This window comes from Aspergillus vadensis, assembly GCF_003184925.1.
Source record: "Aspergillus vadensis CBS 113365 unplaced genomic scaffold BO88scaffold_14, whole genome shotgun sequence".
In the NCBI taxonomy this organism is placed as follows: domain Eukaryota; kingdom Fungi; phylum Ascomycota; class Eurotiomycetes; order Eurotiales; family Aspergillaceae; genus Aspergillus; species Aspergillus vadensis.
Window position 1 is genome coordinate 642838 of NW_020292052.1, and position 14342 is coordinate 657179.

General features: G+C 51.5%; 6 protein-coding genes and 1 non-coding gene across 7 annotated transcripts; 2 read left to right on the plus strand and 5 right to left on the minus strand.

Annotated features, from left to right (window-relative positions):
* Positions 1-194: 194 nt before the first annotated feature.
* Positions 195-1904, minus strand: BO88DRAFT_367580 (histidinol-phosphate transaminase). The gene is made up of 3 exons (XM_025704078.1): positions 1788-1904; positions 1555-1728; positions 195-1429 (listed from the first exon to the last, which is right to left on the minus strand). The coding sequence occupies exons 1-3, from the start codon at positions 1859-1861 to the stop codon at positions 406-408; spliced, it is 1272 nt and encodes a 423-aa protein (XP_025562102.1). The 5' UTR covers positions 1862-1904; the 3' UTR covers positions 195-405.
* A 159-nt stretch (positions 1905-2063) lies between these two features.
* Positions 2064-4160, minus strand: BO88DRAFT_405744 (phosphatidate cytidylyltransferase). The gene is made up of 2 exons (XM_025706964.1): positions 3909-4160; positions 2064-3835 (listed from the first exon to the last, which is right to left on the minus strand). The coding sequence occupies exons 1-2, from the start codon at positions 3921-3923 to the stop codon at positions 2312-2314; spliced, it is 1539 nt and encodes a 512-aa protein (XP_025562103.1). The 5' UTR covers positions 3924-4160; the 3' UTR covers positions 2064-2311.
* Positions 4161-4341: 181 nt separating this feature from the next.
* Positions 4342-7326, plus strand: BO88DRAFT_405745 (chromosome segregation protein BIR1). The gene is made up of 4 exons (XM_025706965.1): positions 4342-4574; positions 4638-4934; positions 5009-5118; positions 5167-7326. Exons 1-4 carry the CDS (start codon positions 4437-4439, stop codon positions 7109-7111), a joined length of 2490 nt encoding a protein of 829 aa, XP_025562104.1. The 5' UTR covers positions 4342-4436; the 3' UTR covers positions 7112-7326.
* Positions 7279-8445, minus strand: BO88DRAFT_69743 (U4/U6-U5 snRNP complex subunit SNU23). The gene has a single exon (XM_025713063.1). The coding sequence runs from the start codon at positions 8106-8108 to the stop codon at positions 7446-7448; it is 663 nt and encodes a 220-aa protein (XP_025562105.1). The 5' UTR covers positions 8109-8445; the 3' UTR covers positions 7279-7445.
* Positions 8347-9639, plus strand: BO88DRAFT_405747 (uncharacterized protein). Its single transcript, XM_025706966.1, has 3 exons — positions 8347-9209; positions 9262-9319; positions 9373-9639. Exons 1-3 carry the CDS (start codon positions 8783-8785, stop codon positions 9401-9403), a joined length of 516 nt encoding a protein of 171 aa, XP_025562106.1. The 5' UTR covers positions 8347-8782; the 3' UTR covers positions 9404-9639.
* A 1223-nt stretch (positions 9640-10862) lies between these two features.
* BO88DRAFT_426410 (cytochrome P450) lies at positions 10863-12766 on the minus strand (the record flags this gene model as incomplete). The annotated part of the gene is made up of 7 exons (XM_025708902.1): positions 10863-11259; positions 11316-11587; positions 11684-11883; positions 11935-12086; positions 12142-12312; positions 12364-12520; positions 12574-12766. 7 exons carry the CDS (start codon positions 12764-12766, stop codon positions 10863-10865), a joined length of 1542 nt encoding a protein of 513 aa, XP_025562107.1.
* Positions 12767-14007: 1241 nt separating this feature from the next.
* BO88DRAFT_t163 lies at positions 14008-14079 on the minus strand. Its single transcript has one exon. It is a non-coding gene; the product is annotated as a tRNA-Arg (tRNA).
* Between the last annotated feature and the right edge of the window lie 263 nt (positions 14080-14342).

Here is a 14342-nt window from a genome sequence, read left to right on the forward strand (position 1 = left end):
ATGATTCGTTCTCTCCTCATGGCCAAACCAGGGATTCCCTGAAACTTTGGACACAGAGATAAGGCGTACTACTTTCTACTTACTTTTGCCTACGGTCGGAACCGATACGCACTTGGCGATATGTCGGTGTCCCGACCGGTCGATGCCGAGGACACACGCCTAACTGCCAGGGGAGCAACTCTCTCGTGGCCCATAAGCAGCCCAGATCCATGCAATCAAACTAAGTACTCAGGCTCGGAACGTTCTCCTCCTCGAATGATAAGGGGATTCTCGACCTTTCCATTGTCCTGATCTATCTATGTGTCTAAAATAATCCAGTAGTGCTCAAAATGTACAATATCACCAAACGGTCATGAAAAGTCTAGACGCGACGAATGCTGATAAGCCTAGTTCTGGCTCACCTACTTACTCCCTCAGCGACTGGATGTCAGCCCCCTTGAGGATGCCGTCCAGGACCACCCGCAGTTCTTGCAAGAACTTGGTGACCTCCTGCTCGGTTCCCACGGTGATTCGCAGGCAACCTTCGCAGCCAAGTTCCTTGCCACGGAACCGCACCACCACTCCCCTCTTCTCCGCCATGGCCTCGTAAGCAGCCAGCGCTGTCTTGTTGCTAGGCTTGCCGCCCTCGCTAGCCGGCTTATCTAGCATCTCGACCAGGAGGAAATTGGCCTCTTGGCCGCCAAGGAACCGGCCGACACCGGGGATCTTGGGCAGCTCCTGCACCAGCCGATCCCGCTGCACAATAATCTGCTCCCGGTACTTCTTCATCACGGTCATGTTGGTCTGCGAGAGAGCAGCCGTGGCAATGGCACTGGTAGGGCTAGAGATGTTGTACGGGGCCTTGAGGCTGTTGAGGAGAGTTGCAATCGGGGGACTGGTGAACGCAACACCCAGGCGGATACCCGCCAGACCAAATGCCTTGCTCAGCGTTTGCATGACCACCAGGTTGGGCCACTCAGTCACCCATTCAGCCAAACTCGAGCCCTCAGGAGCAAAGTCAATGTACGCCTCGTCGACAACCACCACTCCGTTCCACGTCGGGTGCTCCAGCACCTTCTGAATGTCGGCCTTCTTGATCAGGTTCGCCGTGGGGTTTCCGGGAGAGCAGATATAAGCCATCTTAATCGAGGAGTCTGCCGCTAGTGCCTCATTGATCTTCTCCGGCTGCAGTTGGAAGCCATTGTCCACATCCAAAGGCACCTTCACAATCTCGATATCGTTCACCTGCGCACTAACCCCATACATGCCATATGTGGGAGGGCAAGTGAGGATCTTATCCTTGCCCGGAACACAGAAACATCTCAAAAGCGCATCGATGGCCTCATCCGATCCGACACCGACGAAGAGGTTCTCAGGCCCAAGGTCCTTCTGGGTGTGGGTGTGGGTGTTGCGCAGCTGGCAGAAAAGCTTCTTCAACTCAACCTGGTGACTGACACATTGACTTCTTTTAGCAATCCCAACAGCAACAATTATATCACACAATACATGAAGCGACAGGTGTTTAGTGAAGGAAGGACCTTGTGCGATCGGGGCAATGAGCGGAGCGAGACTTACGGATCCGGATAGCGGTTCAGACCCAAGAAATCAATTTCTGGCTTGGAAGAACCTGTCGACGATCCCGTTACAGTGGACTCTTGCAGAGCGCCTTCAGGATTGAGGGCAAGACCGGGACCGTAGGCGTTCTCGTTGGCGTCGAGCAGGACGTTCGTTCCATCATCTTTGTAGTCACTGACTCATTAGTGCCTTCGTCACACAGGGTAGCGGGGATGTGGGGAGGGGGAACACACTCTCTGGCGCAACGGTAAGGCTGCAATTTGAGGATGTTAGGGCGCGCGCACTTGGCGAGATCGAATGGAGCCATTTTCAATGGGATTGGATGTGTGATGAGCGAGAGTATGGTGGTGGGGAGAGGAAGAAAGAATGGCCAGGCGGGGAGGGGAGTCACCGGTGGCGGGGAAGTTGATCGGCGGAACTCCCGGTGTCGGCGGGAGGGTAGCTCCAGGTACTGCGGCAATTGTTCGGAGTATGAAATACAAAAAAGGTGATACGGACAAGTCTTAATCCAACTATTGTACAGTTTGTTATTCATCTATCTATCTTTCTCTTATGTAATGCTCCAGGCCTTCTATATACTGTCGGCAGTCCTTGATTTCTGGATCATTCAGGACTCTCAAGATGATATACTAGATACACACATGACTACCAATGCCGTACAAGCAACAACGCCTCAAATGCCTTCAGACAAATGTCATCTAGGGTTGCCCATGTCCCTTAAGGATCGAGCGCGCAATCATGCTTTAGTCATAAGTTTCTATTCTTTAGTTGCGTCGGAAGTCTTGGCCTTTTTGCCAGACTTCTTGTACTTATCTTGCTTCTCGCGCAAGTATCGCCAGGTTCGGCTGACTCCCGAGGTGAGGAGCCCCTTCGCCGATTGCACCGTACTGGGCCAGCGGATGGTCTTTGCAATGGTAGTCTGTACTTCTTTCGTGAGATTCTTGTCATCGGCGATCCGCTGTTCGAATGGACCTCCTTGTCTCCGACGCACCAAGTCGGAGTCGTTGTTGTTGCTCTCCTTCATCATCTGGTTGAACTCGACCCGCGGGATTTGATAACGGGTCTGGTACTGGAAGTAGAGCTTCTCACGGAAGGAGTCGGGCAGACGGCGAACCATGTTGCCACGCTTGACTGGATCCATATCCTGTGTAAGGCGCACATTGGCTTCGGGATCATCGATCCAATCGCCCTCCGTGCAACGCTTGTCGTTGAACGTGACGTTGGGCAAGTTCTCAATCAGGGGCGCGTATAGTCGCCGGAAGTTAGCCATCTGCGACGACACAATGTTGTTCACCTTGCGGGGATCTTCCGCTGGCAGTGCCATGCGCAGATCACCCATGTAGCTCATACTTGCAATGGTACTGTACAGTTGGAACTCGGTAAACTCAGCCGGAAGCAGCAGTAGAGCTACTCGGACGGCGGATAGCAAGTTCATTTGATTCGCCAGTCGCACCTTCGGGTGGTCACGCAAGATCTTGACCGGCTTTTGCAGCCGTCCAGCAAGATACAAGGTATCCCATTGGGTGAGATCCCGGCATAGTGTATCAAGGTTCACGACCCCATATTTGATCAGTGTGCCATTGACGGTTATGTAGGGGTTGAAGTAGACCCCGGCGCCGATACGATCCTGCACTTGGGATACCATATAAGAGCCCAACGAGCCCAGGCCAGAGTAATGGTCTCGGTGCTGGCTCAGATTCAAGGAGTGCCAATGTTGGGAGTATGATACTCCAAAAATAAAGTCAATCATTTTTCCTTGCCCCTGCTGCATGTTCTTGATGGCCGCTGGGGCCGACGGGTGGCATTGACTGGAGCCAGGCGCACTGCCTGTCTGTTGGAAGACACCGGATCCATAGGCAAACGCATATCGAATGGGGGCTCGGAATTGCCAAAGAATCTGACGCAAGGCTTCTTTGAACTCCTGGTTGATTACCATATGCTGATTGACCCCGAAGTCTTTGGAAGGTAGCTCCGAAAATGCCGAAATCGATAGGTCCGGATTCGCATCCCAGTCGCCGGGATCCGACCGCTGTGAGGAGGTAGAGAAGGAGGCTGAAGACGAGGGCAGCAGGAGTCCACGGTCAGTAGAGGTGGACTGCGAGGTTATGACACCATGGGAAGAGGATCGGTTCGAAGGGGAGGAGATGCCATGAGATGATGAAGTCGAGTAGGGGTCAACCGAGAAGGAGCGAAAAGAACCCGGGATGCGCGCATGCCGCGGGAGACACGGGTTGATTGAACGCAGGCGCACATAACCTGAGTTCGTGTTCAAAAGGAAAGTCTAGCAAGATAGCTGTTAGTCTCTAGCGGGTGGTGTACTCCGAGGTTCTAGGCATCCCGGTGTCTTTTCTTACAGTAGCTTGGCGCATTGTCGCGATTCCACCAAGGGAAGGGAAAGTTGAGCACAGCGAGGGCTGTAATTAGAAATCAAGTCAAGAATCATCTGAGAATGACCGCCTTAGACCATACTTCCAAATCGGCACAGATTGGGAGGAAGGTAAACAGAAGGCGAAGAAGAGTGGAGAGTAGATCTGGGGGGAAGGAGACGACAACAAATGTTCACAATAATGAGAATAATGAGGGTCTGACGTACTCTTCGGCAGGTGTTCTCGGCCTGTTCGATTGCAGCCCGGATGAGGAAAGTGCCCGACTTCGCCACGATCCCGACCCCAGACACTCCCAAAACCAGTCAAGCCACATCTTGGAGGTCACGTGGGGTCGTTCCTCCGCGGCGCGTTTCGGAGACCCAAACAACGCCGTAAACAAGAGCTGTGACGGCGGGCGCAGGCCTCGAACATCAACAACTCTCGCGCTTTAGTCGATTCCAGCTCGATTTTGACCCCCAATTTCACCAATCCCCATGTCCTGAATCTCTCGCAGCAATGGCCCAGGAAATGGAGACCTTTGCAGCTCGCCTCGCCAGTTTCGATCGGGTGTTGTATCCCGAGAAACGGAGGTCATCCAGCGCGAAGTCTGCGAAACCGATCGCTTGGCCGCATAGCCGGCCGTCTCCCGCTGAGGTATGGTGTTTGCATCTGCAACTTGAGGAAAAGCACACTGGCTGATATGTCACACGGTCATAGCTTGCGCATGCAGGTTTCTTCTATAACCCTTACGAAACAAACCCCGATAACACAACATGTTTCCTGTGCCGCAGAGCACTAGATGGTTGGGAGGAAGACGACAACCCCATTACAGAGCATCTCAAGCACACGCGGGATTGTGGCTGGGCCATCATGATGGACATTCAACAGCACAGCTCCAATCCTGCGGAGATTGAAGATCCCACAAGCGAGCGGATAGCGCAAGCCAGGCAAGCCACATTTGGCGAGTCATGGCCACATGACGGGAAGCGAGGCTGGTACTGCCAATCCGATAAGGTATGTTGAGTGTTGCTGCTGTACCTGCTGTGTCAGTTCCGCTTTGGCAGTCTAACTGTGGCAATGCATTACAGATGGTCGAAGGTGGATGGTACTTCTGTCCGAACGAGGAGAGCAACGACTTGGCCACCTGCCCGTATTGTAAACTGTCTCTGGATGGTTGGGAACCCAAGGATGATCCATTGTGAGTTTGTGTTGCTCCTTCCCTCCTGGCTATCGCTAAATAGATCAGTGATGAACATTACCGTCGCTCATCAGATTGCTCCTTCTTTGTCTTTGCCAAACCTTCTGGAAAGAAAGGAAAAAGCTCCCGGTCCAAAAAGTCTCGTGTTTCGAAGGCTTCCCGTCTATCCACACAATCCACCGCATCGGAAGCGCCAGTGTCTGAGCTAGACGACCCAGTAGACCAGAGTACTCTGTCCCAATCAACTACAAAAACGAAATCCTCGAAGAAGTCATCCAAATCCAAATCGAAGACAAAGTCAAAGAAGGAAGAGGTAGTGGACGCTGACAGTCAGATGGATATCGATACCACGGATTACAGCCAGCCTGAACCCAAAAAGACGAAACGGACCCGGGGAAAAAAGAGAACTAGTGATGAACTCAATGACGATGCCGAACTTGTCGACTCAGAGACGGTGGAAAAGCCTGAACGACCGGCCAAAAAGAGAGCTACCAAGTCACGCGACAGCACACAGCAGGAATACGACAGCAGTCTGGAGGCCGTCAAGGAAGATGTACAGGTAGACGACCCTCCTGTCGAAGAAGAGAAGCCAAAGAAGAGTCGTGGAACAAAGAAGAAAACGACATCCAAAAGCCGGAAGGTCTCCACAGATTCAGCCGTCTCGAGAGCCGCATCGGAGATCCCTCCCACCCAGGAGCATGATGCAGCAATGGATGTCGATCAAGATCTGGAGAAGCCTGATGAAGGGCCAAGCGAGGAGCCTCAACCTAAGCCATTGAAGAAGTCCAAGTCTAAATCGAAAAAGAAGGCCAAGGCGGATCCGGAGCCGTCGAAGGAAGTGGTAGAGCAGCGCACAGAACCAGAGTCGCAGGAGGAGATGATTCCAGAGCCCGAGAAAGCTCCAGAACCAGAACCGGAACCACCAGTCGAAGAGGTTCAGCAGACCCGCCGCACAAGCAGACGGCAGAGCGCAAGAGTCTCCGATAAGCTTCGGCAAAGCAGCCATGATCAAGAGTCTCCCCAGCCCGTCACACAGCCAGAGCCTGAACCTACGACTGACGCTGGGGCCGACTCGCAGCAACATGAGTCATTCGTTTCTGTAGAAATTCCAGCAAGGAACTCAGAGCAGGGCGTTGGTGCAGCTCAGAAGGACAAGGAATCTAAGAAGACGAAGAAAAAGGCTTCGGCGGAGAAGCAGCGAGCTTCCAAACAGGCAGAGCAGAAGGTTGATGTAGAACTTGACCACGAAGAAAGCCACGCCAAGGCTGTGAACAAGGCGACGGACGAGCCGAAACAACAGCCTGACACCCCGCAACAACTTGAGCAAGGAAAGCCTCAGAGTCAGACCCCAGATCAGCCATCTGCTCGACGCAGATCGTCGAGGGTTCCTCCAAAGACGGTGGAAAGATACAGCGATATTCCCAGGGAGAAGCAATATGCCAGGTCACTAGCCGAGTCTCGAAACTCCCACGTCGACCCAGCGCCGGAAGACAACCATCAGCCGGGAGAACGACCTGAGCCAGCTACAGTGTCGCCTCTTCCCTCGCCTTCGAAGAGCACTCTGTCACTGTCGCCGCAATCATCTGACGCCGAGAATCAGCCACCGTCCCTGAAACCGTCTGTGAACCGGGCGCCAGTAGCGTCACCCTCCAAGCAGGTTCGAATTCCACTTGCGGCCAGCACTCCTTCCCCCTCCAAGCGAGGGGCGAATACAAATTCCCTGAAGACATCCCATCCGTGGACTCCCATTGACATTGATGGAATAATTCTGGCTGGAGGTGACAAAGAGAACATCGACTTTGGCGGTTTACATAGTGGCAAGGGTGACTTGACAAGCCCCGAGAAGAAGATGACCGTCGAGGAATGGATCAAGTGGAACGCAAAGAACGGAGAGGAGAAACTCAAGCAGGAGTGCGAGAGGCTAGTCAGCCAGTTCGAACGAGAGGGTGCTCGAGCTATGCGGGTCTTGGAAGGCATAGAATGCATAGATTGAGTGGATCACTTGGGTATCATCGGTTAGGAGTATGCGGGTCGGGTAATGGGCATTGGATAGGTACTTGGGTTCATCTTGTTTTTCAGTGGTACAATATTTTCGCCGCAATCTCTGTTGATAACGGTGCAGTCGGTATATGCTTATGGGATTTCTGCGCTTTCTCATGCGACAATGATATTCTCCTTGTTTGGATAAACGGAAGTCTGCGAATAATAAATGCTCAAGCTCCAAACGCCATGGGTATACTGCAGCTTTTAGCCCTGATAAACCATCCCATCTATGACCACGATTCTCAAAACAGACCATGCACATGCCCAAGCTCAACCACACGAGCTTACGCAATAATCCCCAACCTGCCCTCCCAGCTCTCATCCTCCTGCTTGATCCCATCGCCTCCCTTACGACGCTTCTCATTCCTTTTCCTCCTCTTCTCCTCCCTCTCCTTAGCATCCTGTTCCTCCCGCTCCTTCAGCCTCTCGCCTAGATCCAACTGCCAAGCCCTTCTTTCTTCCTCCTCGCGCACCCGCTTCCGATACGCCAACATCCTCAACCGCTCCCGCACATCCTCCACCGTAGCCCTCGTCACCTCCCCGCTCTGTCCCGTCGCAATCAGATGCTGCTTGCTATTCAAATGCTCCACCAGCTGCAAGTTATCCTTGAACGTCAAATCACAGTCCGAACAGTAGAATCCCGCACCCCGACCTCTCTTTCCGATCGCAGATCCCGATGCAACAATGGTCGTCTTGCCAACCATCGAAGCGACATCGAGTCGCTCTTTGCGCGATGTCGTGGCTTCAAGTTGGCTGTAATCCACGGGCGCGTGCCATTTCTTGCCTAGTAGTTTGGCCTCATACCGGGCTTTGGATTCTTCTTTGCGCTTGGCTTCGTCGTCGGCGGCTTTTTTGGCGTATTCTTCGCGGTCCCAGGTTTTGCGGAAAGCCGTGTCTGAGGAGGGCGTGCCGTAGGCGGAGGAGGATTGCTTGTTGTTGGTGCTCATTGTGGTTGTGGGGGTACCCTGTTGGGTACTGTTGATGAAAGATGTGGTTTGGTGTTGTGGTGTGTGTGTATGTGTTGATTGATTGGAGTTGGTAGCTCGATATTTAGTTGATGTCGATGGTTATCGGAGGCGAAAAGAAGCTGGCCGGCAGAACGGGCAGGCGGTGGGTAAAGCGGGGTGGACGGATCTGCAGGACATCTCCGGATCTTACTTCTTGTTGTTGTGGTGTTCCTTACCCTTACCCATCTCTTCTTAATCTTGGTGTATATTGGGAGTGTCCACTCGAAGTCTAGACTTTTCTATTTAAAGAATTACTTGATGGATTGGGTATTCAGGACAGTCGTTCTCTGCCTCCATCCTATCTCCACTTTACTCATTTAACCTTCCGAGTGCTTGCTTTGAAGCAGCTCAATTCTTTGCCGCCTAGTCTCGTATAGCCACAATCAGGCATCTTATTTTCGGCGCCTAGGCAACAATTAAGCTGCCTCAATAATTCCCCAAGGCAACCAAATATCCGATGATATTAAGGTGTCTAGAGCATCCAAACAATAGGAGGATATTCATTCAGCATTCACAGCTTGGTTACAATTCATATCTCCATAGACTACATCTGCTGCTTCCATCTTACATCTCCACATCTCACTACCCTCCACACAAACAATAACAAACACACAATGGACTCATCATCACTCCAAGAAACCCCAGCTATTCCTTCCCTCAATTTGATGGACCTCCCCACAGAACTCCATCTACACATCTCCACATTTCTTCCATACCCAGATGCACTAGCATTGAAACACACCTGTCGTCATTTCTACTCTCTCGTCTACACCGGGGTCCACCTCAAAGTCGACTGGTTTGTCGAGCGCTTTTCCCAGAAACTCGATTGTCCCATGGAGAAATGCTCGTTCCGTACGGATGAGGCGTTCTGTAATAAGACGATTCGAATGATCATGGAGCGCAGAAGACGGCATCTGGAGTGTAGGGCACAGCCGGGTGGGTGTCTGGTTATTGAGGGGAGAACTTGTCAGAAGGATCTGATTCCATTGTGGATGAAGAAACGCGGTCGTTGGGAGATGATCAGATCTTTTGGAAATGAAGGTTGGTTTGCATCTGACTTTATTGCTTGGGAGATGAGCTAACGTGCGTGCAGCTTTGATTCATGGGCTTATCTTCCTCTGTGTCTTTTTGCTTTGGAATATGAGTGCAAGGTGTGTTCTCTTATCAACATAAGAATAAGCGTGGGCCAAACTAACTCATACAGGCTATTAAACCGCGCGATGGTGACAGTATAACGGCAGCCATTCACACGTTCATCGCTCTTCAACTGCACAACACGGTGCAACTGATTGGATAATGAACGGGAAACCATGTCAGTAGCAGCTGGCTGCTACATCTACGATGCACTGATACGACATCTACGTTGATACGACGACACGAACATACATCTACAGCTGGATACAGCTGTATCAATCATGTAATAATATCTAGTGATTTGAAAGCAATATACAAGATCCATTTACCATCATCCCATACCATAGCAGATCTATGATCGAGATAACTCCGTAGTAAGCAGTCCAAACACCATAGCCATGGTCCAAAGCAAGCAGCAGCAAATTCGCCACCCATCTATCCTCAATCAAAACCAAACCTAGAACCCCAAGCAAAAGCACGCTAAACAGCCACATTCATAGCCATATACATATCCATCATCAACACCATCCCCCAAACCTCAAAGAATCCCAATCACGAACTCCCTAAAAACCACAACGAATAACCACCCACCAACGCGCAACCCCATCGCTCATCCCCAACCCATAAAACCAAGCATAGCAGAGCAGAGCAAAGCAAAGCAGGAAATTCACCCCCCAATCGAACAACAAACCCTCATCGCCCCACTCACACCCTCCACCCTCTCCACACATCTCGTCCTCGTCCTCCTCCGTCCTCTCCCAGTTCCAGCTCCAGTTCCAGTTCCACCAACCCTCCCCCTCCGCCCTGCTTCGCCCAGTTCCTCGATCATAGCTTCGAGGGTCGCGAGATCGGTTTCGATGCTTTGTTGTGAGCGGGGGAGGGTTATTGATCCTGTGTCTGAATCCGATCTTGATCTTGAGGTGGGTGTTGGTGAGGGTGGTGGGGATGGGAGTTGGAGGGTCATGGTTGTTGGTTTTGGTATATAGTATAGTATAGTTGTGGAAGGAGATGTAGATGTGGATGTAGTTGCAGTATAGTATAGTATAGTATATTTGTGGTAGAGGTAGTAAAGAATGTCAGGTCAGTTAGAGTTGATGGTTGACAGTGAGTGAGTGGCGAGTTTGCGGGGGTAACCAGTATGTATAAGTATGATCAATAGGTGTGGTATGTAGATCAAGGCTATTGGGTATATAAGTAGTAAAAGTAGTGGCTGGGCGGTTCTTATGTTTCATCTCCTTTGCCTCATTTGACTATTGGTTAAGGCTCCAGAATGGGGCTGGATGAGTCAGATAGTTGTCACGCTGATTCTACGGTGACTTTATTGATGGGGTTTGTTGGTTGTTGGTGGTCGCGGTTACCTAAACTAACTGGGTGGTTCTGACTTGTCTGCCTAAATTCTGTCTGTCTACCCGTGATGGTTAACTAAGTTGTTGGTAACATCTGACAAAAACTAAAATGATTCTTCTGCCCAACGGGAGATGCCCCCCCAACTACTCTGCAATGAAATCATGCATGATCTGACAAAACATTATCGATCAGCCATGCAAGGAACTCATCTGTTCAAAACTTCACCTGACTGAGTTCTGCCGCGTGACCCTCTTCCCACGGATACTTGATCTCCAACTCCTTCAGCAGCGCCTCGTGCTGCTTACTCCTGGGCTTAATGCCCACCTCGAACGGCGCCACGTGACTGATCACCCCGTTCAAGAATTTCGGCTCTACGTTCACTTCCTTACCATTCTTGATGGGCTTAGTGAAACTATATACAGCCAGCGACTGCGCAATGCTCAGGTAGATGTTGGAGTCTGCCAATGTGCGGCCGGGACAGATGCGACGACCGAATCCGAAGGCGAGAAGGTGAGGGTCGCGCTCGGGGGCGTGGTTCTCGGTTGCTAGAAATCGTTCGGGTTTAAAGGCCATAGGGTCCGGGTAAACATCTGGGTCGTGGGTGAAGGCCCTAATGAGATATTAGACATAGACTTCGACATTGACTGGGAAAGGGCTAGGTCTCACCATTGATTCGGCAGGATCTGGGAACCCTTTGGGATAAAGTAGCCTTCGTACATGTCATCCTCCGACGAGCTGTGTACAACCCCCATCGGGGTTACGGAATGCCAACGGAGGGCCTCTTTGACCATGGCGTCGATATATGGCAGGTTCTCGCGATCGCTGAAGCTGGGAAGACGGTCTGTCCCGACAACTCGGTCAATTTCTTCCTGTGCCTTTCGCTGTACGTCCGGGTAGAGAACCATCGCGAGGAAAAGTCCGCCCAAGGTGGATATGGTCTGCACATGATTAGATACGGTTTACGGAGTTCAGAGTGGTGGACTTGCCGTGTCAGATCCTCCACCGTACATTGCTGCGGCAGACCATTTCATGACGATTTCATCAAAGGAGCCTGGCTCTGGAACTCCCTTCGCCTCGAGTAAACCGGATAAATAGGATGGCGCGTGCTTGTTTTGCGACATCTGATGCCGGACAAACTCGTACGGTTGACAGTTCCAGGCTCGGGCGCTTTCTCTGAAGGTCTCTGCAACGCGTACGAAGGCGGCACCTGGAAACCAGGCCGGGATGTGCCTCACTAGTCATCCAGTCAGCCATTTTCTCCCTTTGGGTGAGCTACAGTGCATACAGAATGGAATAAAATCCACTATCCACACCCCGGGAACAAGGGCCGCGCCGAGATTTCCCATCGCCCGGGCTATAAGATCCACCAGTGGGTCATCCCCATGTGGTACAACGCTGTATCCATATGCTACCTTCAGGATGATTGCCGCTGCTTGCCTTTATATAACCGTTAGCGCCGGTGCATTTCCAAGACCTAACATGGCAGGCATACTTCCGGATGTGGTCCTGCAGACCTTCGGGGTTATCACGCACTCGAAGCAGGGTACGACCAACTTCGGCCTCTTGGATATGATTGAACCGCGCAACAGAATTGTTTGAACCAATTTGCTGATAGAATAGCTTCCGCTCAGTCCGGACACGCGGGTCGTTGTTGTTCCTCAGACTGAATAAATCCTTGAATCCACACCTAGCCACCTGTTAGCAGCGAACTTACGGTCCTGGGGGGGCGGTGGTTGCAAACATCTCGATAAATGTCAAGCTAGGTCGGTCTGAGTGTGTAGCTGAACGCTTCTCCAACAACTCAACTGCAATCCGGGCATCGTTAACGATTATGAGGGTCTCTCCAAAGACCTGTACCGAGCTGATGGGACCTACAGATATCGTTAGCCGTGAACAGGCACATTGGTGTCAGTACTATACGTACCATAGGTCTTCTTGTGCTTGTACCAATGCAGCCAATCTGCTTCTCCATTGGCTGGTAGGTCGAACAGGTTCCCGATGATCGGCTTTGGCTTCGGGCCCGGGGGGAGTGGGGCCGGAAACCTTTTGCGAGTCAAGAAGGACTTGAGAATGACAAGGCCAAGCAGGCCAACAATGGCTCTCACTAGCAGGGACATGATTCAGCAGTCCGTCGGTGTGCTGGTCTTGTTGGAAGCAGCAAAACTGGGTCCTTTGGACGGGGATGCTCTCATAAGTATATTGAGGAATGCAAGCGCATCCTTGTCGCTGCACGATATATTGCATTTCATATGTTGCGGGGTCAAGAGGGGGTCGTGCATACACTTGTGCTCCTCATTCCAGCCGTATCAGCATCGGAGGTGGTAGAAGACGCATAGCTGAGCGTCAACTAGCTGCACAGCTGCCGAAGACCCCATCTATGACAGGGTATACATTGGCTGATATGGTCTGTCGTGATGATATTTGCCATCCATGAAGGTCATGACTCGGTGATCGGCGTGGAGAGGGAGGTGAGGGCGAGCTGATCCAGGCCGGTCGCCGTTAGAACGTCTATGCACGATGCCATAGTTTTGCTCGGCGCATCTGCTGTAACGGCTGGTGAGACCGTGGCACTCCTTGGTGCATTTCTCTCAGCCCCTAAGAGAGAGGCGAAAATTCATCAACAGTAACTCATCATCGTCACCTTTAATCGTCGCCGGTTGCCTGCACTAACGGGAGTGGCTGCAGTCGTAGGAGAATTATTCGCCAGTGACATGCTAAACAACGCCATCATCTAGTATTGGGCGGGGAGAAGACAGACCGGCGAGGATTAGCATACTCCCCAGCTGTTGTAGGGAGAGGTGCAGACAAATCAGGCTTCTCTGATAGTAAGAAAGATGCATCTACGACCCGCTCAGCGGGCCGCTGGAGCTGCGAAGGTGGAGACGAGACGGCCACCAACCACCATCTAAACTACTAGTAGTTCACTGTAGCGCGTGAAGCCGTTGGGAGGGGTCGGAAATGAAAGGACTGATATTATTGGCAATTGATTTGTCTCGCTCACATCCTGCAGCATGATGCGTGCAGAGGCTGGCTGACGGAACGGCCTCACAGGATACATTGACAACCTTCGTCAGGCATCACTCATCACGCACACGAGTCAGTATGCAGCGCATGCGCATATGTAGGGTCTAGGGGAAAAAAAGAAAACCTTTGTGCAGAATTGACACGAGTCATACCCATACCCCATGCACCGTTTGACAGCGATAGACTTGAAAGGTGTGATGATGGTACGGTCGGGAACACCAAGCTGGTGGAGTTATGGAGAGGGGAAAGAGTGGCCGAGGTGTATATAGAATAAATAGACTATAGATGGCAGACTGTGAGTGAGTGGGAAGGAAAATAAAAAAGCAAAAAGAAATGACCTACGCAGGACTCGAACCTGCAATCTCTTGATCCGTAGTCAAGCGCCTTACCATTGGGCCAGCAGGCCAGCTGTTGAAGAATAGTGTACAATATTTGTAATATGAGGCTGGCTAATTGCCTGCCCCACAGTTTGAACCATCGAGGAGAATCGATTCTTTGAATGATCCATTTTCGTGGCAAACATGCGAGTTTGCTTTTCTTTGGGTCACTGTGGCCCTGCAGTGTGTAAAGGCATATGTATCTTAACCTGTCTTGGTACTTTTATGCAGTATTCTGTCCTTGTGGTCTGTATTGGAAAGGTACTGTAGGTGGCGAATGAAGGTATATATA

Bases quoted from the DNA above. Each gene is read 5' to 3' on its own strand.
- BO88DRAFT_367580 (XM_025704078.1), bottom strand. From the start codon at position 1,861: ATGGCTCCATTCGATCTCGCCAAGTGCGCGCGCCCTAACATCCTCAAA. The intron at 1,729-1,787 runs GTGTGTTCCCCC...CTAATGAGTCAG, and splicing joins CCTTACCGTTGCGCCAGAGA to TGACTACAAAGATGATGGAA. The intron at 1,430-1,554 runs GTAAGTCTCGCT...TCAATGTGTCAG, and splicing joins CTGAACCGCTATCCGGATCC to TCACCAGGTTGAGTTGAAGA.
- BO88DRAFT_405745 (XM_025706965.1), top strand. From the start codon at position 4,437: ATGGCCCAGGAAATGGAGACCTTTGCAGCTCGCCTCGCCAGTTTCGAT. The intron at 4,575-4,637 runs GTATGGTGTTTG...ACACGGTCATAG, and splicing joins GCCGGCCGTCTCCCGCTGAG to CTTGCGCATGCAGGTTTCTT. The intron at 4,935-5,008 runs GTATGTTGAGTG...AATGCATTACAG, and splicing joins GGTACTGCCAATCCGATAAG to ATGGTCGAAGGTGGATGGTA.
- BO88DRAFT_69743 (XM_025713063.1), bottom strand. From the start codon at position 8,108: ATGAGCACCAACAACAAGCAATCCTCCTCCGCCTACGGCACGCCCTCC.
- BO88DRAFT_405747 (XM_025706966.1), top strand. From the start codon at position 8,783: ATGGACTCATCATCACTCCAAGAAACCCCAGCTATTCCTTCCCTCAAT. The intron at 9,210-9,261 runs GTTGGTTTGCAT...ACGTGCGTGCAG, and splicing joins CAGATCTTTTGGAAATGAAG to CTTTGATTCATGGGCTTATC. The intron at 9,320-9,372 runs GTGTGTTCTCTT...TAACTCATACAG, and splicing joins CTTTGGAATATGAGTGCAAG to GCTATTAAACCGCGCGATGG.